Source organism: Rhinolophus sinicus, linkage group LG07 (assembly GCF_036562045.2).
Source record: "Rhinolophus sinicus isolate RSC01 linkage group LG07, ASM3656204v1, whole genome shotgun sequence".
In the NCBI taxonomy this organism is placed as follows: Eukaryota; Metazoa; Chordata; class Mammalia; order Chiroptera; family Rhinolophidae; genus Rhinolophus; species Rhinolophus sinicus.
Genome location: NC_133757.1, coordinates 25,934,022 through 25,959,511, shown reverse-complemented (window position 1 = coordinate 25,959,511; position 25,490 = coordinate 25,934,022). Strand labels below are relative to the sequence as shown.

Here is a 25,490-nt window from a genome sequence, read left to right as displayed (position 1 = left end):
TATTGATAATCTCTGGGTGGCCTCACTATCTCCTGTTTGGCTTCTCAACGCTCCTATCACTTGTATAAACAATTTCCTGCATTAAATTATTTCTGTTTTAAATACCAAGGTGGTTTCTGTTTTCTTGGTTTGACTTTGATAGAAAAGATAAAACTGTGGAACTCTCTCATAAAGTAACAAAAAAATACGAAAGAAAAGTTAAGAGATTCAGAGATCTAACAAAAGATTAATAGATGTTCCAAAAAGAAGAAACAGAGGGGAAAATATGCAAGAAAATTTCCCAGGATTAAAGGACATGAATTTCCAGACGGATAGGGTCTACCAAGTACCCAACACAATGCATGAAAACAGACCCACAGTAAGGTACATCAACGTGACATTTCAATACGCTGGGGACAAACTCAACCTTAAAAGCTTCTAGAAAGGAGGAAAAAAAGTGAATACAAAGGTTTATGAATCAGAAGGAATTTAGACTTCTCCATGGAAATGAAAACTAGAGATAAATACAGAAACGACTTCAAAATCTTGGGGGAAAAGAATTTCCATTCTTAAATTTTACACCTATACTAACAGTAAGTGGGAAAAAAGAAGGAAGACATTTTTAGAATGACAAAATCTAAATAGTTTTTCACTCTTTTACATACTCTCTCAGGAAGCTGACAAAGGACGAGCACCACCACATGAGGGAGCACACCATACAATGAGGCACACGTGAACACAGGGAATAGGAGCTGTGATCCAAGAGAAAGGACACAGGGACCCCAAGATGATGGTGAAGGAAAATTCAATATCTACTCTGCATTAGAAGTAGGAAGCAACCAGTTGAGACTGTATGGCCAAATTAAGAATAGTTATACATTTTTAAATGGTTGAAAAAAAATCAAGAGTATCTGTGACACATAAAAATTATAAGAAATGTAAATTTCTGTGTCCATAAATTAAGTTTTATTGTAGTAAAGCCACTGTACCATATTCCAGTGTCTATGGCCATGTTTGTGTTAGAACAGCAGAGTTGAGGAGTTGCAGGACATCAGATGGCCCGTAAAGCCTAAAGTAGACATTCTCTGGCCCTTTTCAGAAAAAGTTTGCCAACCTCTGTTTTAGAGTAAGCATACAGGCATACTTGTAAGTGAAAAGTCAAAGGAACTGTCACTTATACTGATGTGATCCACTATGACGATGGCATATGGCCAAAATGGACTGATAAGACCATGAAGAATATTTCTAACAAATAGTAACACTAAAGCCAGGTGACTCTATTTTAATTTACAAGAGCTTTGTACTTCCCATAGACTGCAGTGTAGAAGAACACACAAAAATCTACTCAAATAAGAGAAATGCTCCTACCATTATCTATAACCTTGCTTTGCCTATAGTATCTCTGTGAAAATATATAAGCAGTTGGAAGCAGTATTATCTCTAAAGGGAAAATGGGTGGTGGCTGTAAAGGGGTGTAAAGAGGCTTAATTTTCTATCCTTTAAATGTTGAATAATGCTGATTGTATTACCTTTCAAAAAAAAAATGAATCACATATTCTACCCCACCCCAGTTATAAGTGCATATGCTTCAACAATTCCACTTTTAGGAATTTATCTTGTTATACCCATATATACCAGGGGTGTGGAAAAAACTGTATACAAGTGGACACTTTGGTCAGCATTGCTCAAGCAGTAGTTCGCCGTAATCAGAAGTGTCTGGATGCTGATGGCAACCACTTTGAGCACCTCTTGTCAATGCAGAAGTCAAACATGACTTGTATTCATCTTTTGTTATCAGTATATGTTGAATATTACAATTTTAATAGTTTTCCTTTCTTAAAATGTGTATACATTTTTTGGCACCTTCTGTATATGTGAAGTGATACATAGACAAGGTATGTAAGTTGCAGCATTGCTTGTAACAGCAAAAGATTAGCAATCAACCTTTATCTCATATAGGACTAGCGAAATTAATTAGGTATTTCCATGCAAAAGTATATTATACAGCCATAAAGAATAAAGAGCTGAAGTATATAGTAATATAGAACACTTTTCTAAGATATATTGTTAAGTGAGAAAGGCAAAGTACGAGAAAAGTATATATATGCTACCTTTTTTGGGGGGGAGGAGGGGTGTAGAGTATTGCTTATATGCAATGAAAACAGCTCTGTAACAGACATAATTAATAAAACTGGTTGACAATAGAGAAAGAAACTTGATGATAGGTACATTTTTTCACCTTTTTGTACCTTTTGGATTTTGAATCATCTGAATGTATTGTCTTCTCAAAACAAAATCAAACAGCAAAACCAGAGAAACCCAGTAGCCTAACCAAGAACTTGCAAGATTGCAAAGGTATCAGTTCTGAGTTAGAAATAGTGATACTGATTATAAAAGAGATGAAAAGAATTTCAGGAGCGAGGAGGTCCCAAGCAATATGATATCAGCTGGAATAAGCTGGTAAGGAATTTCCTATGGCAAAGAGGGCTGCGTAACTTTAAAGGCAATGAGAGTCAATACTCAGATATTGTTTGGTGTGCTGTGATATAACTCCTTTCATTTTTTCCAAATCACTAATGTTTGCAGTGAGGAGACCCTAAGTATCTGGAAAGAGAAGGTGCAGAGTGGGAGAAGAGTTTAAGGGGGTCAGAGCAAACACCTCCTGTACATACCGTGCTCAAATGTGTCTTCTTGGTTTTCTCAATTTGTTTCTATTGTTTGAGATGCCCCCTCAGAATCCAGGATCATATTCTACACATCCCTCAGAAACCAAGTGAAACCCTATCTTATCTGTGAAGGCAGTTTCTGCCTATTCTACTTCACACTGAACTCGGTTTTCTCTGAAAAACTGTAACACCACTCGTTTTGGTCCATAATCTCAGATTGTTACTTAAATGTTTCATCCTTCAAGGGTGGGAACCATGCTTTACAATACTGTAGTCCTCACACTAAGTGCATTGGTTGAGAGCTTAAGGAGCCCTTTGTATACCTGCTGAATTAAATCCTTCCTCTGACGGCAAATGGTTCTCCACTTCTCAGTTTATTGAAATATAAGTTCCTGAGGGCTCTTTTGTTCATTGCTGCATCCTCAGTGCCTACAAGTGGGCCCAGCTGACAGCAGGCACGCAATGATTATTTGAATGAATGAATGAATAAATGAATTGATGAATGAAAGGTGCTACTTACAGGGGTAAAATCAATAGGGAAATAACAGGAGGTCACTTCAAACAGCTCTTCCACAAAGGGTTCTAAGGCAACAGAGAAAGAATGAGGTTGACTTATAAGCTTCACTCATCTGACAAGTCTCAACCAGCTCATTCACAGATACAAGGACATACCCAGAGTATAGTCCCTGGAGATGAGGTCATGGACGATGCGGAAGGCCACCAGAAGATTACGGGGATCCTTTTCCCCATCCATCATCTGGATGAAGCCAAAGGTGAAGTCAGCTCCTAGGCCCTTCAGCTCTGGGGAGGAGAGAACAAGGTCACTACTGTCCCACGGGACAGGAAGCTGAATTTTATTCTGGCCTGTGTTTTCCCTCTACTATCACTGCCTCCCTTTTCTTGCGTCCCAGAGAGAACCCGTTTTGTTTTCCTATTCCAAAAGATCCTCAGTGAAGAAGAGATGTGCAACAATATATGTTACAGAGGTACGAATTTAAAACATTAGTCCAAATTCTACCCTTCCTTTACTTTACTGGGGAGTGAGTGGACCCCCAGTTTCCCTTTATCAGTCTCTCTCAGAGTATTTAACCCCAAGGCTAAAATGACTCCTGGTACTGGAGAAAAAGAAAGGATGTGCTCACTTTTCAGATGTCTCAGACAACCCTGCTTCTCACCTTCGTCCCGGGTTCGCATGAAGTTGCTGATGATACTGTAGACAGTGTGTCGGTTCACCTGTGACAGGGACTTGGGGGTGGGAGACAGGAAGTAAGGAAAGGAAGTGCTCAGCTGACAAAGCCACTTCCTGCTTTACAATCTCTAAGTGGACAGTGCTCTTTACACCAGTGTAAGATGAACTGAAGAGGAAATACAGAGAAAGGATATGGCTACGAGCGCAGCCCCCCTACTATAGCAGCGGGGCCAGTAACCAAAACCCGTCTGCTGTACATCTTCCTTTCTTTATGTGTAAGAGGACATACGTCAGACACAATGGAATGCCTCCCTCTCCTTATACAGCAGCAAGGAATAGCATATAAACCAAGAGCTTTCAAGATCTGAATAGCCTAACCATGGTTAAAGACTGGAAAGAGTGCAGAACTTTGAAGGCAGTATTGTTTTGCCATCTAATTCTAGTTATGACAAGGGCTAGGAAACGGGAGAATACCAAAGTGACTGTTGTCACTCACCTGTACGTGGACCTCCTGGAAGATGGCTTTAAGCACAGAGACAGCCAGCCCTGGGGGCAGCGCCACACATAGGCTCTGGAGGAGAAGAGGAGATATGTGAGCACCAAGGGAATTCCAGCACAGTATTCAAGACACAACTTGAAAACTTAGCTGGGAATCACAATATCCAGGTTTAGCAGGAAGTGCTAACAGTAAGAAACTTGGCCCCTTTTCTCAAGCTGATTGGTCCTCTGCAGCTCCTTCCAGTCTGGCTCTGAGTTCTAGTCCCCAAAGGATACTTTTACTTTCTAGACTAAAAACAGAAATGAAGCTGGCTGACACTAGCTTAGTCCCACACTTGGGTATGTGCTCCTAAGCACCTAAAGTCTCATCCCCAAAGGGCAATGAGAGAATTCACTGGAAAAGGGCTCCTGCAAACACGGTATGTAATGAAAAAAGGGAGAACTCACAAGTGCCTTCAAACCATGCAGGACAGATGGAATCACAAGATGATGGTCCTTCAGCCGGTTCTCATAGAATAGGATCAGGTGTACCACTGCGCAAACCAGAAATTCAGCCATTAGTTCACACAGGTTGGAGGAGGGCCCACCAGGTTGCTCCTTCCCAGAGTTTTTGAGGGCTATTCCTGATTGGACTTCACTGTAAGTTTTCTCCTTCACCAAGAGATATATCCCATGTCCTCCCATTTGGGGGTGCCTTGATCAATCAGGAAAATAGGTGAACATTTTTTATTATCCACTCTCCATTCTCTCTTTTATTATCCGTAGGTCTACAGTCAAACCCGTTCTCACCCCCTCAACCGCCTTTCTGACAAAGTCTGGCAAACTTTTTCAAAGGGCCACACAGTAAGTATTTTAGGCTTACAGGACATAGTATCTGTCGCAACTACTCAACTCTGCTCAACTTATCTGGCTGCTATAAGATAAAAGCAGCATAAAAAATAGGTAAATAAACGGGCATAGCTATATGCTAATAAAACTTTATATATAAAAATAGGCTACAGTTTGCCTACTCCTGTATAGAAGATAAATAAGTTGTTGGCTTTTTTCCTTAGGACTTCAAAGTATTTTGATATTTCATTACTTTTCCACTCCATCTATGAAACACGACTTTGTCCATTTTACACAGGGGAGGATACAATGAATAAAATGGTCTAAGGCTACATTTAAAATCCAAGTGTCTTCTGTCTCAATTCTTATCATCTCTGCCACATATACAGTGAGGAATGAAGACCTTGAATTAGTAGTTCACAGATACCTCATGCCCTCCCTTCCTCCCTATCCCTGTAAAGTTGGCTTGAATAGACAAGGAAGGCCTTGGCTCTGCAATCCAGGGAGACACTCCCACTAGTGATGTGAGTACCTTCCTTCTCCAGGAGCAAGGAGTGACACTGAAGTAGCACCTGTGACAAAAGCTGGATTCCTCGTGCCCGAGTTCGGGGTTCTGGATTCTCTAAACAGGACCTGAAAGAAAGTAGGATAGAGAGAGCCTGGCATTACGCAGTTCAACCTTTCAAAGGAATAACTATTTTGCAATTAGTTACACTGACCCCTGCGCATGGATGCCAGCCCAGGAAGGTGTTCTAAAGGTGCTCATCATTACAGATGACAGTAAGGCCAGAGCCTAAAGAGCCAATGCCCAGATTGATCTGGCATCATTAGAAGCACATGTGACACCACAACCAAAAGTGCCCGTTTCTAGACACTGACTGGGCATTTAGGCTTACTCTTGCTCCCAGTGTAAAACTGTGACATTCCTCTGAAACAGAGCTTAGCACCGACCGGGCTCAAGAGGTGATTGGCAGCTGCAGCTTCTACCAAAACAACGGCAGAATAAATCTACTACTGCTAAAGAAGAAATGCTAAGAGCATTCACCAAGGTCTCGGGGGAAGGGGGGTGCAAAAACTTTATAACTGGAAGCTTACAAAGTAATGGCCAGAATAAAGGTTTTAACTATTCAGAATTACTGATATGGGAGGACCTGGACTGAAGCAACAAGGTGATTTATCTTCAAAATAGCTCTACAGAGGTTACATTTAAATCTACTGGAAGGAATCGAAGCCAGTAAATGTAGGAAGTAGAAGAGCTCTGAAGGAGAGCTGTTCAGGATATTTGAGTGAAATCTCAAGGATAAGGGTATCTATAACTAGGGGTAAAGGGGCAAAAATAAGACCACTCTTGACAGGATCCCTAGGATAGGAATTTGTAGATAGGTCCTTGCTCAGAAGTAGAAAACTGTGCATTTAAAAATGGACTAAGGCACACAAATGCTCATAGCAGCATTAGTCAGAATAGCTAAAATGTGGGAACAAGCCAATTATCCCTCAACTGATAAATGGTTAAACAACATGTAGTATATTCATACGATGGAATATTATCCAGCAAGAAACTACATACTGATACATACTACAACAGAGATGAACTCTGAAAGCATTATGTTATGTGAAAGAAACCAGACACAAAAGGCCATATATGGTATGATTCCATTTATATGAAATGTCCAGAATAGGCAAATCCACAGAGACTGAAGTATATTAGTGGTTGCCAGGGGCTGGAAAAGAGGAGGGAATGAGGAGTGACTGCTAATGGGCATGGTGTTTCCTTTTGGGGTAATTAAGATGTTCTAAAAATGATTGTGGTAGGGTTGCACAAATCTGTAAATATGCACTTTAAAATGATGACCTTTATATATGTGAATTATATCCCAATAAAGGTGTTTTTTGTTTGTTTGATGTTTTAAGACAAAACATCATGAATTTTTATTTATATTTGAGTAAAGGTGTTATTATTATTATTTTTTAAATGAACCAATCCCAGAATAACATGAGTAGAAAGGCCAAATGGTCACATACGTGGAAGGAATGCATAATAGTAACCGACTCCATCCACATAAATTTTCTACTTTCCTCTGTTTTGGAAGACAGGCTGGACGTGACTGTTAACCTTTGCTAAGACCTGCCAATGTAAACGGTCTACGTCTACCAAGTAAGAAATATGAGGAAAGCAGACATTAGACTACGAGCACATACTTCCTCACGTGCTTAGAATATCTGGTCGCAACAAGGATCTTCCAGCTCTTTCCCCAAGTGTTTTCTTATAGTGGGGACCTAGTGCAAGGTCAGCTTCCTGGCAACTCCCCAGATAGGGCCCACTGGCAGGTCTGAGTCAGATGCAGGCTGACTAGAATCCCTTGGGAGTCGGTGGGTATGAAGCAGAAGAGGAACCCCAGCTCTAATTAAATAACAGTTAATGGCCTTCAACCACGCACCTCTCCCCAAACCTGTGGGCTGACCCAGGGGCTGATGTGGCCACAGGCTGCGTGTTCCCAACACTTCCTTAGAGCCTTAGTCAGGTGGCATGAAACTTTTATCAGGAGAAACACAGGCTTAGCCTGAGCTTCTGATAGCGGGGAGGGGAGGTGTTGGACTACAGTAGGAGAAATTCAGGACCAATTAGCTCCAGGAAAGCAGGGTGCACAAAATAACTTTCTGAGGATGCATAGGCTGGGCTGGGCATTCTAGAACAGAGCCTCTTACCCAAGGGCTTCCACCACTTGTAACACTGTATAGCTTCCAGATTTCACACCTAGAGGAAAGAAAAGAAAGAAATATGAAAAAAACAAAACCCAAACCCTATCCCTGGGTTCAATGGCTCTAATTAGCAATGTTTCCTGCCTACCCTAGGGATTGTACCATGGGGCCCACTATACTTGCTAAGAGCCCCTTCTAAATGAGAAGCGTTACTGTAACATGTAACACTTTGAATATTCAGCTTAAGGTATAAAAACTGAAAAGTAAATATAGCATTTGTAGATTGTACATGTGCATTATTGTGTACCCAGAAAATCCAAGCGAAACACTGAAAAAATATCACAAAGTAAAATAATTCATTAGGGTGGCTGGGTAGAAAATTAATATTATTAAATTAAGAAACTCTGGGCGGCTGGTTTGCTCAATGGTTAGAGCTCGGTGCTCATAACACCAAGGTCACTGGTTCGATTCCCACATGGGCCAGTGAGCTGCACCCTCCACAACTAGATTGAAAACAACTGACTTGACATGGAGCTGATGGGTCCTGGAAAAACACACTGTTCTCCAATATTCCCCAATAAAAATTAAAAAACAAACACAAAACACTTCACATATATACACACAATAGCTTGTAAAATGATATATATACATGTATATACATATATATGTATATACATATATACATAAAAGATCCTATTTACAATAGCCACCCTCCCACAAAAAAAAAAGTAGAGAAATACCTGGATACAAACTTTAAAAATGTGAAGACGTAAATGGTGAAAACTTTAAAGAACCATTGAGGATCACAAAAGAAAACTCAAACAAACAGAAAGGCAAGCCATATTCTTGAAAGACTCAAGATGACAAATCTCCCAAAGTAATCTATAATTTTAAGATAATCTCTATAATTTTAAGATAAGCAGTAGAATTTTGGGGGGAACTAGATAAGCTTAGTCTAATGTTAATGTGTGAAAAATGATATATACTTAGACAGGCAAATTAAAAAAAAGAGTTATGGGGTAGGGAGGAAAGGCAGAACTTCCAGGTATTAAAAGACAGTTATAAAGTCACAACAATTAAAATAATTTATACTTTTGAATATAGTTGAAATTTTCCACAAGTAAAAGAAAAACCCAAAACAACCAGTGTAGTAGGAGTCCACAGTCAGACAAAGATATCAATGGAAACAGAATAAAGTCTAGACAGACACAAATACCTATGAGAATAAATGATTTTAAAAATCATATTCCAATTAATGGGAAAAACAAGACTATTCAGTAAATGATGTTGAGATGATTGAATACATTTGGAAAAATTAACATTGGCTCTGAATCTTTCACCAAAATAAATTTTTTTTTTTTAATTTTTACTGGGGAATATTGGGGGACAGTGTGTTTCTCCAGGGCCCATCAGCTCCAAGTCGTTGTCCTTCAATCTAGTTGTGGAGGGCACAGCCCACCATCCCATGTGGGAATTGAACCGGCAACCTTGTTGCCAACTGAGCCATCCGGCCACCCCTCACCAAAATAAATTTAAATGGATTAAAGAAAAAACACATGAGGGAAAATTTTAAGTATAACATAAAATTCAGAAGCCATAAAAGAAAGATTGGTTAAAAATCAGCTATATGAAAAATAATTGGATTTTCAGCAAGGCAAAAAACCCATCATAAGACAAATTGGGAAAAAATATTTGCAATTCTTACAACAAAGAGCTGTTTTACCGATATATAAAAAGCTCCTACAAATCAATGAGAAAAAGACCAACAACCAATTTTAAAATGGACAGAAACAAAAAACGAACAGGCATTTCACAAAAGATGCTCAACCATATTCACAACAGAAATTAAACTACACATAAACTTTGTTTTTAATTTACTAGATTGGCAAGGATAAAAAAACTTCCTAACACTTATGTTTGGTGATAACATGCAGAAAAAGGCACTTTCACACATTGTAGGTGGAATATAAACTGGAACAACTCCTTTATGGGGGGTAATTTCACAATTGCAAGTGTACATATGCTTTAACAGGAAATCTTGAAATTTATTCTATATACTTTTAGAAGTACAAAATAATGTATCTATCAGGTTATTCATTACAGAATTATTTATAATAGCTAATGACTACAAACAAATGGCCATCAATAAACCAGTTAAATAAATTATAGTACATCCATACAATGGAATTTTCTGTAGCTACTTAGGAAAAAAAGTGAAAAAGATTGAAGCTGCACGCGCACATGCACACACACAGAGCCAAAAAAATGTATAAACTATTAAAATTGTAATACCTAATATATACTGATAACAAAAGATGAATACAAGTCACGTTTGACTTCTGCAATTACAAGAGGTGCTCAGAGTGGTTACCATCAGCGTCCAGACACTTTTGATTACGGCGAACTACTGCTTGAGCAATGTTGACCAGGGTCCACTTGTATACATTTTTGGCACCCCTGATATATATGCTGATAATGGGACAAGATCTAAAAGCAGAACAGTGTACATAAATAGTATATGTATGTGCATAGTATTGTTTTTAAAGGGAGGGATTTATTTCTATTCGTATTTACTTATATCTCTGGAAGATAAAAGGTACTAGTAATATTTTTTGTTTCTAGAAGCAGACACTGGATACCTATGAAGTTGAGAGGTAGACTTTTTAAAAATAAAGGTTGTATTTTAGAATAATTTTAGATTTAAAGAAAAGTTATAAAGATGGAACAGAGCGTTCCTGTATACTCCTCACCTGCAGTTTCCCTGAATGTTAACCTCTTACATGATACACTTGTCAAAACTAGGAGAGGTTACCATTGGTACATTACTATTAATTAAACTCTAGACTTTGAGCTTTACTTGTTTTTCCACTAATGTCATTTTCTGTTCCAGGATCCAATTAAGGATACCACACTGCAATTAGCCATCATAAATCCTCTGGTCTGTGAAAGTTTCTAAGTCTTCCTCTTTTTCCATGACCTTGATATTTTAAAGAAGTACTTTACAGAATGTCCCTCAATTTGCATTCATTTGATGCTTTCCTTATTTTTAGACTGGGGTCATGGATTTTGGGACGACTAACACAGACAAGTGCCCTTCTCATGATTTCGTATCACGGGTACACAATATCAACATGACTTATCACTGGTGATTTTAACTCTCATCACTTGGTGAAGGTAGTGTCAGCTGAGTCTCTGCATTATACAGTTACTGTTTCCCCCTTTCCTTTGGAAAGCAATCACTAAATCCAGCCCACACTCAACGTGGAGAAGGAGGGTAAGATTAAGCTCCATTTTCCTAGAAGGAGGAACATCTTACCTATATTATTTTGGAATTATTCTGTAAGGGAGATTCATCTTTCTTCCTCTTTATTTAGGACTTTATTTTATATCAGCATAGACTCATAATCCAATACTAGGTTATTTTGTTGCTCAAATTTCTATCTTTAGCCAGTGGGAGCTTCTTAGGTTGGTTCCTGTGTCTCATTGACATGCACTACCTATCCTTTTATTTTTTAAAGCACTTTCTTACTTTTTGGCATTACAAATACAGCAGGTCCTCAAATACTGTCGTTTTGTTCAGCATCATTTCCTTGTAAAGTTGATGAAATGTCGGAAGAACTTAACCCTTGTTTATATCAATTAGCCTATTGGTTTCTCTATTTGTTTCGCTTAAAGTCACAGAATTTATCCATGACATTAAGTGAGGACTTACTGTACTACAGGCTCATCTTGTAATTTCCCTGCTCCAGACCTACAATCAACCTTTTCTCCAAGAAGTACTGGTTCCTTTTATTGGAGAATGGTACCAGAAACCAACATCTGGGTGTGGCTGTGCTCATTTCCCTGGAAGTGTCCCTGCTTCTAGGCCCTCCTTAGCAGAGAGAGAGAATATATATGGAGAATATATGTACATATTCTAACCCACCTATACATACATATCTATCATTATTCCTGTATCTTTCCATATATATTAAACATAAGATCATAGTAAAGTACCACAGGGTTCATTTCTCTGACAGCTAGAAACCTGGTTCCCATTACGTACCATTTATTATTTTTCAACCCTAGTAAAGATATAAATTACTTTTAGAATTCTCAGCCTCTGTGAGAAACAAATTTATAAGCAGAGTGCAGTATTTATGTACAGTTTTGTCTTAAGCATTATAGTTTCCAGACAAAATATTGTTTTCCAAAGTCACTCACATCAGCTTTTACCCCCACCCCCTTAAGTGAGGCTATATCTATCATACACTAGTAATACAGTAGATTCACTTGTCACAGTCTGCATTCCATCTTGGGATGGGAGAATTCTCACTACATATCCTTTTGCATCTTTTGAATACTGTACCATGTGAATATATTACTTATTTTTTAAAATGCAATTTTAACAGCACAACAGTAATTCACATAGATCTAACAGAAGCATCTTAGGATATATTTTCAAAGGAGAAACAAAGAGTAAAAGATTAGTAATCTTCCTAAGGGTTTGGTTAACAGAGAGGAGTTCTAGCTCCATAAGGTGTGGTAATCAGGCAATTACTTCCAGCAGCCTGTTTTAGGTTCCTGACCCACCTAACTCTAAATGTTGGACTTTGGCTACAATGAAAAAAAAAAGCCTTGAGAAAACTCAATTTCCAGTTCTCCTTAAGTCTGTGGTCTCAGAGCAACGTCTGTGAGCTGAGCTGGGCACAGACCCGCTCTGGTACTAGAATAAGGAGAAGTCCAATCAGACCGAGGAAAGGAGCAGTCTAGTTGGGAATCACAGCTGGCGACTGGCACCAAGTTAGACATCAGACACTCTTAGCCCTACTCGTACCAGGATGTGGAAGGCCAGCTCAGCTGCTGCCCCTGCTCCTGAGAAAGAGCCAAGGGAAAAATACGCAGGCCATAGTATAGGGTGGGGGAAGGGGCAGCAGCCAGACCAGCAAGACAAACCAAGGAACTGATATTTGGATTCTATACCCCATTCCTTAATGGTAACACTTAAGTGAAGAGAGATCCCATTTCTGGGTTATAAACCGTAAGAGTATTGCACTATTTTGGAGGCTGAAAAAGGGTACTGTTTTTGGAAACTCCTGGCTAGAGCCCAGGAAAACTCTACTGAAAAACCCATCTAAAAACTAGTATCAGAAGGAGTTAGTAATTGTACACAGGAAGGTATAAGGGACTGATCACTGTTACTAGCAAAGAACATCACGGAACCGAATCATTCATTCTTCATCATCACTGACCCGATGCATCCAAGTCTCCGTGGATGCTGGGCAAGGGTTTATCTTTGGAAATCCCTCAAGTGCTGTAAGACAAAAACCTGCCTAATTTAGTTGCCTCTAATTTTCTAAAAACTGTAGGTAACATTTACACAGTGAAATGCACAGGTATTTGATAATTTGATAAGTTTAACAAAAATGTACCCTGAGTAACCAACACCCCAATCAGGATACAGAATATTTCCATCACGTGAAAAAGTTCCCTCATGCCTCCTACCAGCCAATTTCCACTACTATAAGTTGTCTCAAATTTTATAAATGGAAAAGGCTTCTTCAGCATTCAATATCCCTCATTATGCAGCTAGCTGCTTTATCATTACAAAGAAACATCCATTTGCACGATTCCTTGAATCCCAGTATATGGGTGAACTCTCCTGGCAGAGCCCTTTAGTTTTCGTTATCTTTCACAAGGATCCCACCTTGAATTAATGCAGCACAAACATAAAAAGTGAAGTATAAAAATAATACAAAATTAGGGGAAAACAAAGGTATTATTTGCATTAGCTTTACAGCTATCACACAACAGTAAATAAGAGTTAAGAAAATGGTAAGGTGGCAAAAAAAACTAGAACAGTATTTTGAGGATGCTTTCAACAAAGGTGGCTAAGTTTAACATCTTATTTCAGTTCTGTGGAGTCTACCTCAGAAATGTCTTTTAAATATGACTCTTCCTTTTCATCCCTATGACCGGACTATATAGCGACAGATTTCAACACAGCCATCCATGTTTGATGAAACTGTTCTGGAATGTTTAGACAGTGGTGATGGTGGCAGACATTGTGAATATACTAAAAGCCAATGAACTGTACACTTAAGATAAAGTGGTGAATTTTACCTCAATTAAAAAAAAAAAAAAGGCTTCCAATCCATCCACACTCCATCCAGAATCACCTCCCACAAATGCAGTTACCTTCCTGCCCACCCATCTCCAGCTGCTCCTTGTCGCCTAAGACCTCACCGTGTGGGGCGTGATGTCCTTCACAGTCGAGTCCCCAGCCCCCTCTAGCTCACCTTTCCTCATGACTCCTATCAGTCACATGAAATTGCAACATGTCCAGTTCTTCCATACCCTTAATCTTGTAAACATTCCCTTGGTTTGGAATGCCTCTTTTCTGCCCTTCTCAATCTGAGGAACTTCAACTCGTCAAGACTCAGCTCAAATGTCAACTCTTGGGAAACCTTACTTGATTCCCAAAACAGAACTAATCCCTCTTCTGTGTTTCCTCCATAATTCTTTTAAAAAATTGTCATGCACATTTGTTTTCATTTTTTTCATTTGACATTTACTGAACACCTAATATAAATCAGGTACTGTGTTATAGGCTGGAGATAGAAACACAGACAGGAAGTTTTTAAGGAGCCCACAGTCTGTTGGGGCAGAAAGACATCTAACACAATCACAGTGTAAGAAGTTCAGCGTTACCACAGTGATATAAACAGACTGGGTTAACATAAGGAAGGAGTAAAATTCCTGGGTTTATGGACCATCTCTCACTAACTTTAAGTGCGTCATTCTCTTAACACTATAAATACTCCCAAATGAAAAATACCTGAATATCTGGAGGTACTGTTAATTGCGTACTTGGACTGCTGGGATGAAAGAGCTAATAAAGACTTAATTTTCCTAAAGGGAGTATCACTGGCATTAAGGAAAAAATAAATGAAAGTTCCTTTCATTATATAGGTAGGCCTATGCTTTTGCAAGCTGTCCAAGATTTGCTCTCTAAAAATGGACCTACTAGCACCTCCTAACTACACACAACTTCCACAGCAGGGCACCAGTTCGTGTGGGGCACTGAGGAGTCATCAAAGATGTATTTACATGAGCCTGACATAGAATGCACAATCAGACCTCTGTCTGATGGAGTTGCAGCCTCTTGAGAATCTGGAGCAGCAGCCAAAAGGGGAAGGGGGAGGATATGAGGACGCAGGAAGAAGAAAAATCCCAATCAGGACTCAGTTCCAATTAAGCTCTCCAAATGTCCTTTCTGCTGAGGGTGCTACACACATTTCTCAGAACTATATTTTACTGTCCTTTAGCAATCTTTTGGATTCAGGAACAGTGGTCTCCTCAGGGAATCACAAATGTGGGACAATATAATAAAGGCTGAAAAAAAGAAAATATAAATAACTAAGAGGATGAAAATTTATATCCACCACCTGTAATTTCAACATGTCCAAAAACCACTTCAAAATTAGTTCCTTTCCCAACCTCCATTTTTGGACAAAGTACTTCTCTTTTGCTTATCATCAGGCTCAAAAACTTGGGGTCGTCCTAGAGTTCTCCGTCTCCTTCAAGCCCTATAACTAGTTAGGCCTCAAATTCCAGATTCTTCCTTTTCTCATTTCCATTCACTTATTCAGTTTTTTACTGCACATCTACTTATGCTAGTCTCCAGGAGACTCTGTTGGTAGGAATGGCAGAGTAGGATGTGGAGATCCGTACAGAAATAGCTACTAAACAAGTCTGCTAATAAGTTTATAAGTGGTTGAGAAATAAACACCACACAGATTCTGAAGTGTGAGATGATGTCTGGTTGAAGTAATAAAAAACACTTTGAGGGTAGGCAGTGAGCCCTCAAACTGGGCCTTGAATCCTACATCTACCTTTGATTAGACGGAGCTAGGGAAGGAAACCACTCGGGGAATAGCAAATCAAGGTGGCTGCCTGGAACTAAAGGTCCAGGAGGGGAATAGTGAGAGTAAAGGCTGGAGCCAGGTAGTGGCAGCCTTTGACTGCCAGGTCATTTCTTTTCCATCATTTGAACCTTTATATCTGATACTTACTTTCATCAGGAACCCAGATACAAAACAAAGTTGTGGTAGCTGCCTCTGTGATAACAGGGTGTTCCTTCTGCATTTACAATTTGCAGGAGAGGCTACCACTGTGAGTGGCTTAATAGACAGTGGTCCTTTCAGCACTAACAAAGCTTGACTTAGGATGGAGGATCCCATCTTATTCTAGGGATGCTTCAAAACCTGGTCAGCCTTCTACAACCCTAACTAGGGCTGTAATCTAAGATTGGGAATACCAATTTAATTCTTCTCAAATTTGCTTTCATTATGCGACCCCTTTGCTCAAGGATCTACAATGACTCCTATTAACCACAATAGATCATTCAAGTCCCTTTGCCTGGAATCCAAGGTTATGCATAACGCACCCCCCCCCAAACCTTTTCAACCTTATGTTGCTACCCCTGTTACTTATCTGTTCCTACCAACCTCCTTTCTTAGTCTGAAGGGTTAAATTACAACAGGGCTGGTGTTACAGTCTTAGCTGAGCTGAGTTAAATTTAAACTAGACAACAGTTTAGGCCATTTTTTTCAGGTATAAAAACATAAATTTTACAAGGACATTTATAAAAGCTTGGCCATCCTTATTCACGTCGTCTTCTCAAGTGTGTTCTGCATTTGAAAAATGCAGAATTCTTGTGTTCATGATATATAAATGTGAAAGAATAGTTACTAATAACATTGATATAGCCATGTTCTTTATCTTGGTAGGAGGTAGGTGTATACATTTTTCAAAATCCGTGACTATACACAGGATTTGTACAATTCATTGGATATGAATTTTACACCAAACTAAACTATAAACAAATACACCTACCAAAGTATCTAGGGGGAAGTGTACTGACATCTGCAAATTAAACGTATGGATAGATATGTGATAAAGCAAGTTACATTAAATTGTTAATGGCAAAATCTAGGTGGTGGGGTACTCGTATGTATGTTTCTTACGAAATTCTTTAGACTTTGCTGTGTTTTAAAATGTTCATAATAAAACACCAGGAAAAATGACATTGAAAACACACTGTACTTGTTCATTATAATTGTAAGCACTAATAACACACTAAGCTTCATAAAGCTGTAGGCAGTTCAGCTTAGTGGAATGGCAGCATCAAGCATTTGCTCCTTGACGCTTCCATGCCACCTTGCACGTACCTTTCATAGCCCTTTTCATGGTGTAGTGTACTATCTGTTTGCATGGTTTTCTCTCCCACCACACGACAGTGGCAGATACATAGCTAGTCTAATTCGTATTTATGTTCCTATTGCTTTGCATCTGTTTAAAGAATAACATATATTCAATAATGGTGGAATTATTGAACGAATAATTGGATAAAAGTGTAATTGCTAAGGAGCAACGTATTGTACTTCTTGCAGATTTACTTTATTCATTTATCACATATTCTAAAAGTTAATATGTTAAATTTTCAAGAGAAATGCGTCCTTTACTTTTTCTCAAGACCGCAAAATTTTCAAAAACAGGCAAAACTCTTCTGTATTCATGAGATTTTGTATTCCCTTATGTAACACGAGGTCTGAAGGCCTCCGAATATTCAATAACTTCTAAATTTTTTTTCTAAAAGAGAATTCCAAAGAAACCTGCAATTTGTTTCATTTAAATCTTATATAAGCTGTCAGAACTAAGAGATCCCTGAACTTGTCAAATGCAGGAAACTGGAGATCTGGGAAAAATATAAAAACAAACACCACATAAAATAGTCATGAAGCAAATTAATCAAGAACTTTACTACTAAGAAACGGAGGGAAAGTCGTCAAGATACGTAGAACATCTCAAACTCCCCTCAGGCTGGCTTCTCTCCTCCTCTCTCCAATTACAGCCCGTCAAAGATCAGGCCGCCCTGCCCCTCCCAACATGCCACGCGACTGGAGCCGATGCCTCTGAACATGCTTCTTGTCCCGTTAACCTCCCAGGATCAAAGTGCTTTCGCGACGTGATCACCAGATTCTGAACTGGAGGACCTGGGGCCGCATCCCAGCTCCCCCACCTGCCTGATCTGCGAGCCTCTTGCCTCGCTAGGCCGGATTCCCACCTGTGAAATGGTAATCACTCTCCTAACCCGTGCCGGCGCACAGGGTGGCTATAAACCAAGATGAGGGGCGTAAAGGCGTATTAAGGAAGATGCAAGTAACCGTTACGCCTCTTAAGCACGCGGTGCTCACAATCTGCCCGAGACCAATCTCTAAAAGTCATCGCTGTCCCTCACTGCCTTCCCGCCCCACGTCTGTGCTGAGGCCGCTCCCTCCCGTTGGCCCCCACGCGGGAGCCGCGCAGCGCCGTCTGCCGTACCTGCAGCCACTCGGTCAGCGGGGCCCTCCTGCTGACCCATGACGAAGTCGTGCACGAGGCCTTGCAGGGCGCCTGTGGGAGCCACCGCCTCCAGAGTGGCGGCGGCGGCCATGACGCGAACTGGAGACCGTGGGAGGGGAAGTGGGCGGTGGCACGGAACGGAACTCTCAGCGCATGCGCCCCCTGAGCCAATCGCCTGGTGGAAGCAGAAGGCGGGGCGCTCCCTGGATCACGTGCCTGCCGGCTCCAGGGCAGGCGGTTCTAGGGAGGAGTGGGATGGGCCCTCCCCCAAGGGGCGGGGCCTGGAGTGGCCGTGGCGGCGCGGGGAGGGGAGGTGGCTGCGGGGCACGCAGCCGGGGGCCATTGAAGGCGAATAATTCCCGGCCCTGCTACCCGGGAGACTGGCGGCGGGGCGGGCCCCTAGTTGGGTGGGGTCGAGGGGCGGTACGCACCCTGGGGAAAGCCAATGAGAAAATCAGACCCGGCCCGAGGGGGCGGTGCCGTCGGTCACATGCGCACCTGGGGCGGGCGGTGGCGGAGGCGGCGGCGGGTGCACTGCGAGCCCACGGCAAGGAGCTGGGCCGGGCTGGGGCGGGGTTAGGCAGGTGAGTGACAGGCTCCGGGGGGCCGGCCCCAGCCGGGAGCCGCGAGCTAGCCGGGTGTAGCCGCGGCGGTGACCGCCCCCTCTCTCCGCCCCTCCAGCGGAGCTGGTCTTGGGCCGGGCACCGTCGCGGGCCCCCCTGGCCCGGCCACCTGGGACTGTGCTAGGGAGTCGGCCACCTTCCTCTCTCCCCTCGCCGCAAAGTTTGTGGCGAAGCCAGCGTTGGGGCACAGCGCGCCCCCGGGGGCAGATCCAGCAGCGCCCGATGGCTGGCGGCAAGAGCCGTTGACCGGGGACGCTGCCGTCCGGCGCCGGAGCGCGGAGCAGCGGACCAGCCCGCCGCCTCCGGTGCATGGGGCCCGGCTGAGGAGCCAGCATGGGCAACTGCGTGGGGAGACAGCGCCGGGAGAGGCCGGCCGCCCCAGGACACCCCCGCAAGCGAGCAGGTAACGACGGGGAAGGGTACAGGGCCACGGGCGCCCCGCCAGTTGTCCCCTCCTTGCCCGAGCCTTGGGCTTCCCAGGCGACTTCCCATGGCTCCTGGCGCCGGGTTTCCCCGATGGCTGTCCCCGAGCCAGACTGGGGTCCCCTTCCCCAGCCCTGTGGCCAGGGGAGTCTAGTTGGGGCAACCGCGAGCGCTGACCCGGCTTTGAGCCCAACTCTCTCCAACTGGGAAGCTCCGGGTGGGGGTGGGGGTGGGGGCGGGGGCAGGAAATGTTTGCAAACCGCAGCGGGGCCGGCAGAGGGAAGGAGGGCCCGGGGCAGGGGCCCCACTGGCCGGGCAGCCGGGCCGGGGTCCGACGCCGGCCCGTCGGGGCATGGCTCTGGCGGCCAGGCGGCCCCAGAACTCGGAGCAAGCGAGGCGAGAACAGTCGCTCTTTCCCAAGACTGTCTGTGTCATTATCGGGCTGCAGATCGTGTCTGCCGGAATCCGACTTGCAAAAGCACCGCAGGACTCTGGGAAAGAAATCTTTATTTTTCCCGCAGGGCTTTTTAGAGCCTCCCGGCCGTCTGGGAGTCTAGACAAGGTGGGGTGCGGGGTGGGAATAGCCCTCGGGTTTGTTGGGATCCTTGGGGTCCTTTCCAGCCACGAGAATGGGATTTCAACTGGTGATCCGCGAGGGCCAGGCAGCGCCTTCTCACTTTCTTGGTACACTCCTATCCTGGCTCTTCGCCCCGGGAAGAGGTCTGACGGTCGTTTCCCTGGGTCTTGTGCTCACTTCCTTCTCTGAGGTTGTTGCAAGGACCTTCTGGGAATTTTAAAAATCGTGATCTTTAGAGTTGAAAGGCACCTTCTAAGCTTGTCTGGAGTCCAAATAGACCTACCTCCTCCTATCTATGAAAGAGCCCACATCCAGAGAGGTTGAGCAACTTGCCCCAACTCTTACAGCTAGTTAGTAGTACAGTTGGGGCTAGAACATAGTCTCCTCTTCCACTCAATTGCCACATATCCCTTTATGTAAGAGGAGCCACAGGCAGAGTTGTTAATGAAGTGGAAACTCTAGTTGGAGTTTCCTGTCTCCTTGGACACCGAAGGTGTGTTGGTTGATTTGCGGAAACTGGGAAAGAGGATGAGGGGAAACATGGGAGAAGCAGGGAAGGATGTCTGTGTTGTGGACAGGATGACTTGTGGAAGAAGAAATGTGTTTTTGTAGGAACAGGGTAAAATTTAACATTGAAATCCTCTTGGCAACCCTGGCCATTCTGACTGAGGAAAGTTGATTCTCAAACCCAAAGCCTTTCTTCCTTTATTTCATTCGTTTATTCAACAAATATTTATTATTTATGTGCTCAGTCCACATGATTGATTTTGTCGCATTTTTCACTGTCGACAGCCCTCTCCTACTTGAAACTCTCCCCCCTTCCCTTCGTGGTGTTTATTAGACTATCTTGGTTTTTTTCTCAGCTCACTCCTGTCCGCCATCACCTCCTAGGTGTGAGCACACCAGTGGTTCAATTAGACATTCCATTTTTTTCTCTTGTTACACTTCCTTCCAGAGAAATTTTAATCAGTCCCACAACTCTTTGTCCTTTGGGGAGACACTTAAGCTGTATCTTCAACTATGCCTTCTCAGACTCCAGACTCGTGTCGCTGAATGCACACTGGACATTGCGATGTAGTTATCCTCAGATTCAGCACTTCTAAAACCAAGCTCTGTGTCTCCCCCTCAGGCAGCTTCCCTATGCTCTTCCATCCTTGCAGCTGCCTCACTTCAGTCTTTGAAGACCTCTCTCTGCCGACTTTCTCTGCCTCCTGTGCTCTGCCTCCCAGCCAGTTAGTCATTGGGACCTGCCGGGTTTCCTTCAGCAGGTGGTACAAACCTGTCCCTTCACATTCTACTTCACACGCTTGTCACCTCAAGTCCATCTCATCTCCCAGGTGTAAGTTAGTTCCCCATCAAAGGCAAAATCATCTTCAGTCATTCATCCAGTGCCTGCATACCATGGTCCCCCCAGAAGACGTTTTGTTTGTTAAATTAACCTGCTTCAAGCCCTATCGTTCTATGTTCAGAAAAAAATTTTGTCCCTCCTCACTTATACAAGAACTTTACTTTCAAGGTTGTTCAAATCTGGTCCAGTCCTTATTTTTAAGGCATGATTTCTTTCTCTTACCTGACAATAAAGGCCGCCAGTGTTTGCTCATGCCATTTCCCCCTGTTTGTCAAGACCCTTTCTAGCCTTCAAGGTCCATCTCTAATCTCATATCTTTCTAGAAGGACCTTGCCTGACAGTGCCACCCCCTCCCCTGTAGACCTGATTGCTGCTTCTGAGAACTCCTGCAGACATGTTACGCCACTTAACAATTATCTACTCCATATTATTAGTCATTTCTTTGATGTTTATAGTCTTACATCAGCAACTACAGTGCAAGCCTTGAAGACCTGGGTTCTATCTTATCCGAGTGTGTGTGTGTGTGTATGTGTGTGTGTGTGTGTCTGTGGCTGGCTGTCTTTCTCACTTATATAACCATGCACACGCACGCACGCTTGCGCGCATGCACACACACACACACACACACACAGCATTTAGCACAATGACTTGTACAGAGGAAGCACTCATTATTTGTTGATTTTAGAAAGCTGACCCAACTTCATCCTACCATTTGAATTTTTCATGTAAACTTTTTCCTGAAGTATATATCTGCATTTTTTTTACCTGCTAGTATATCATTTGTTCAATTCTTTGGGTCCCACTTTGAACAGCTCTTTATTCATAATGTCCAAAGCCAAGGGAAAACGCTGTAAGATGACAAGTTTGGTATAAGGGAAGAAATCCTTCTTAACCTCACATGTGCACCTGGCATTCCTGTAACATCTGCAGTTTACCTTTTGACAAGGACATAGTTTTATGTTGTAACACCAATGCCTAAAACTCCCCTCGCTCTCACTGTAATTCTTACCTTTCCTTGGTCCCTGGTGTAACAGAAGAAACCCTCAACAGAGAGCTAGAACCTGAGTTCTAGTCCTGGGCCTGTAGCTGGTTGACCCTGGGCAAGTCATCAAACCTCTCTGGGTCACACTTTTAATATCTCAGATGGTCGACTACACCATGAGAGCCATTGTAATCATCTTCACAAGGGCAACTGGTGAAAACTGCAAAGTTATTGAGTTGAAATCTTATGCCTTGTCATGTCACCCTTTGGCCTTACTTCTGTCTTCCTTGTCTCTTGACGGGTAAAGCAGAGACATGACGCCCACTGATCAGGCAGTCTTACATTAGCAAGAAGAATTAGGTGATTCTTTCATTTCATCGAGTTTTGTGATTGTCACTCTTTTTTTTTTTTTTTTTAACTGTTACTCTTAATGCATCCCCAGTGGGTTCTGTGTTCTCCCCTTCAGGTGCTGGGTGCACCTGGCATGATGCATAGAATACTTGGGGATTTACTCCTCTGGGGGGGGGGGCTCCTGCCACTCCAGACATGTACCTTGGGTAGATCAATGTCTCTGCCCATGAAGTGGGTGAGGATGAAATAAGAGGTGGTAGAACAGGCTGGTCTCTTGCCCAGCTCCACCCTTTGAGAATGTGGCAGGGCTGAAACCCAAATATCTGACTGTGTGATGTGCCAGGCGTATCCACTTACATTCTGGAATCTCAAGCTTGGGGTAGACAGACCCAGGGCCCTGTTTTGGGCTGGTTGGGCTTGGCAACCAGTCAGCTTCTCGTTGTGTGGGCCGCTATAGCTATTCTTGAGAGAGTAATTGGGCAACTTCTCCATTTGTTCAGTAAATATTTACTAAGAATGCCAGGTACCTTGCTGGCTATGAAGAAACATGGTCCGTGGCCACATGGAGCTTACAGTTTAGGGGGGCAGACAATCAACATATAATCATACAAATTACATGTGATCATACGTGGAAAGCCTGTATGAGTATACATACAATTATGTATTGTTACGTATGCTGGTGACGCCCATATTTATAATTTTAGCCCGTCCTCTCCAACTCTAGCCTTATATATTCTGGAGCCTGCACAACACGTCTAATGTCTAAAAGGCTTCTCAGTTTAACGTGCCCAAAACAGAATGAGCCCTTACCACCACCCCCTGCTCCTTTCAGACTTTTCCATCTTAGTTCATGGTGATTTCATTCTTTCTGTTTCCCAGGCCCCTGAAATTCTGGAGTCATCCCTGCCTCCTCCCTTTCTCTCACATTCCACATCCACTTAATCAATAGATCCTGTTGGCATTGCCTTAAATACATCCAGAACCTGACTCTCACCATCTTCATCACTTTCACCCTGATCTAAGCTCCCATCAGCTTCTTAACTGACCTTCCTGCTTCCTCCCTTGTCTCCCGACAGACTATTTTCAGCACAGCAGCGAGAGTGATGCTGTAAACCGTAAGTCAGATTTTGTTGCTCCTTTGCTCCCCATCTCATTCAGAGTCCTTGTGTTGCTGGCCTACAAGACACGAAATGATTTCCACCAGCTTACCTTTCTGAAGCCTTCTCTTGCACGTCCTCCCCTGATCCAGCCCCTGATAGCTGTATGGGTCCCTTCCTCCCTCTCCTCCTCCAGGTCTCCTCAGACATTCCTTTCCAGTCACAGCCTCCCAGCCCATCCTTTTAAAAATCGACCCCCTTCCCTCTACCACCTGCTGTCAGCATTATCTACCACCCTCCCCTATTTTATTTTTCTTTATGGCACTTACCATCATCTGACATTGGCTGTCTCCCCTACTGCGTGCAGCCAGAGATTCTTTGTGCACTCCCTGGTACCTGGAGCAGTGCCTGGCATATAGTAGATGCCTGATATTTGTTGGATGAAATTAGTGTGTCTAATGGAGTTGGTGAGGGTTATAGAAGAGCAGGAATGAGCAGACCTGATTGCGCTCCCATAGTAGATGGGTGTTCGGGCAGGTATCTAATGAAGGGGCTTAAGCTGCAACCTCAGAGTGGTGATCTGTTCCTGGGCCTGGCTTCTCGCTCACCCTGGGCCTGGGGAAGGACTCAGATACCTGGGACACAATTCCCTGTGGTTTGGAAGCCTCTTGCTAGAAGATTCCTAGGGCTGAAGTACTGTGTTTCCCCGAAAATAAGCCCTAGCCAGACAATCAGCTCTAATGCATGTCTTGGAGCAAAAATTAATGTAAGACCTGGTATAATATTACATTGCATTATATAAGACCTGGTCTCATATTGTAGTAAAATAAGACTGGGTCTTATATTAATTTTTGCTCCAAAAGACGCATTAGAGCTGATTGTCTGGCTAGGTCTTATTTTTTGGGAAACAGTAGGAGAGCAGAGTGAAGCTCCCTACTAAGGCCCTAGCTAGGCAGTAGCACTTTCTTGTCATTCTATGCGTGCATCTATGTAAGAGGGGCCCCGCCTCACAGGCACACCTGGTGTTTGCAGTCATTAACTCAAGGGGCAGGGACGAGGTGGTCTAATAAACTGAGGCAGGAAGGTGGGTGATGTGGATTCCAGGCTTCTCTGCTCATTGGCTTGCTGAGGAATTTTTAGAATCATAGAACTTTAGAGCTGAAAAGGAACTTAAAGATTTCTTTAACCTCTTTTTTTCTTTTCCAGCTATTAAAAAGAGAATAAAGGTATATCTACTCCCTGCCAAGTTCACAGAAATATGGTACAACCTATATAAAAACTTCATGAGCTCCTTTAAGTTTTGAGTATGTCAAGGTTAAGACATTGTAGGGAAGTGGTCGAGGTCAAGTGCATTCAAAAGTGGGGAGGTCTGTCTCTTTGCCACTTTCTTGAGTGATGTTGGGCAAGTTATTTGTGCTTGGTTGATCTGTTTAAAAAATCAAAAGATGGTAATATATCCAGTTTACTTCAGAGAGATGTTATGGGGGTAAAATAAGCTAACACTTTTTTAAATTACTTTCATGGCTGTATGATCTGCTCAAATATGAAGTCCCAACCCAGAGCCTCATCTGGCATTGACGGGAAGTAAGGCCTTGGTTCTCTTCTCCTTCCTAATTGTGTATGTGACTTTGGACAAGCCTCTTGAGCTCTCTGAGCCTCAGTTTCCCCATTTGTACAATTCGATGACTATTACCTTGCCCACCTCCCAGAGAGGTTGTAAGAATCAAGTGAGATCCTGGATGAAAAGAGACTTTGTGAACTTACAAAGTTTCTATTATTTAAAGCTACAGGATTTTTACACAAAAACCCATACCCAGTGATTCCCTTCCCCCCCCCCCCCAGA

At 42.7% G+C, this 25,490-nt stretch overlaps 2 protein-coding genes across 5 annotated transcripts in view; one reads left to right on the top strand and one right to left on the bottom strand.

Moving 5' to 3' along the window:
• Positions 1-18,380, bottom strand: part of MMS19 (MMS19 homolog, cytosolic iron-sulfur assembly component) — a 31,016-nt gene extending 12,636 nt beyond the window's left edge. For 2 of the 3 annotated variants that reach the window (XM_019724803.2, XM_019724804.2), the window contains exons 1-8: positions 18,226-18,380; positions 7,867-7,915; positions 5,693-5,793; positions 4,780-4,865; positions 4,331-4,405; positions 3,821-3,890; positions 3,318-3,446; positions 3,166-3,227 (exon numbers count right to left, since the gene is read on the bottom strand). In XM_019724803.2, coding sequence (XP_019580362.2) covers positions 3,166-3,227; positions 3,318-3,446; positions 3,821-3,890; positions 4,331-4,405; positions 4,780-4,865; positions 5,693-5,793; positions 7,867-7,915; positions 18,226-18,337 — 684 coding nt within the window. In that variant the 5' untranslated portion in view covers positions 18,338-18,380. The remainder of the gene's footprint in view (positions 1-3,165; positions 3,228-3,317; positions 3,447-3,820; positions 3,891-4,330; positions 4,406-4,779; positions 4,866-5,692; positions 5,794-7,866; positions 7,916-18,225) is intronic. The other variant, XM_019724805.2, reaches the window with a different exon arrangement.
• Positions 18,381-18,871: 491 nt separating this feature from the next.
• The window catches only part of UBTD1 (ubiquitin domain containing 1), a 52,604-nt gene continuing 45,985 nt past the window's right edge, over positions 18,872-25,490 (top strand). Inside the window, exons 1-2 of one of the 2 annotated variants that reach the window (XM_019724807.2) lie at positions 18,968-19,272; positions 23,627-23,665. In XM_019724807.2, the coding sequence (XP_019580366.1) occupies positions 19,203-19,272; positions 23,627-23,665 (109 nt within the window). In that variant the 5' untranslated portion in view covers positions 18,968-19,202. Of the gene's footprint in view, positions 19,273-23,626; positions 23,666-25,490 lie in introns of both variants that reach the window. The other variant, XM_019724808.2, reaches the window with a different exon arrangement.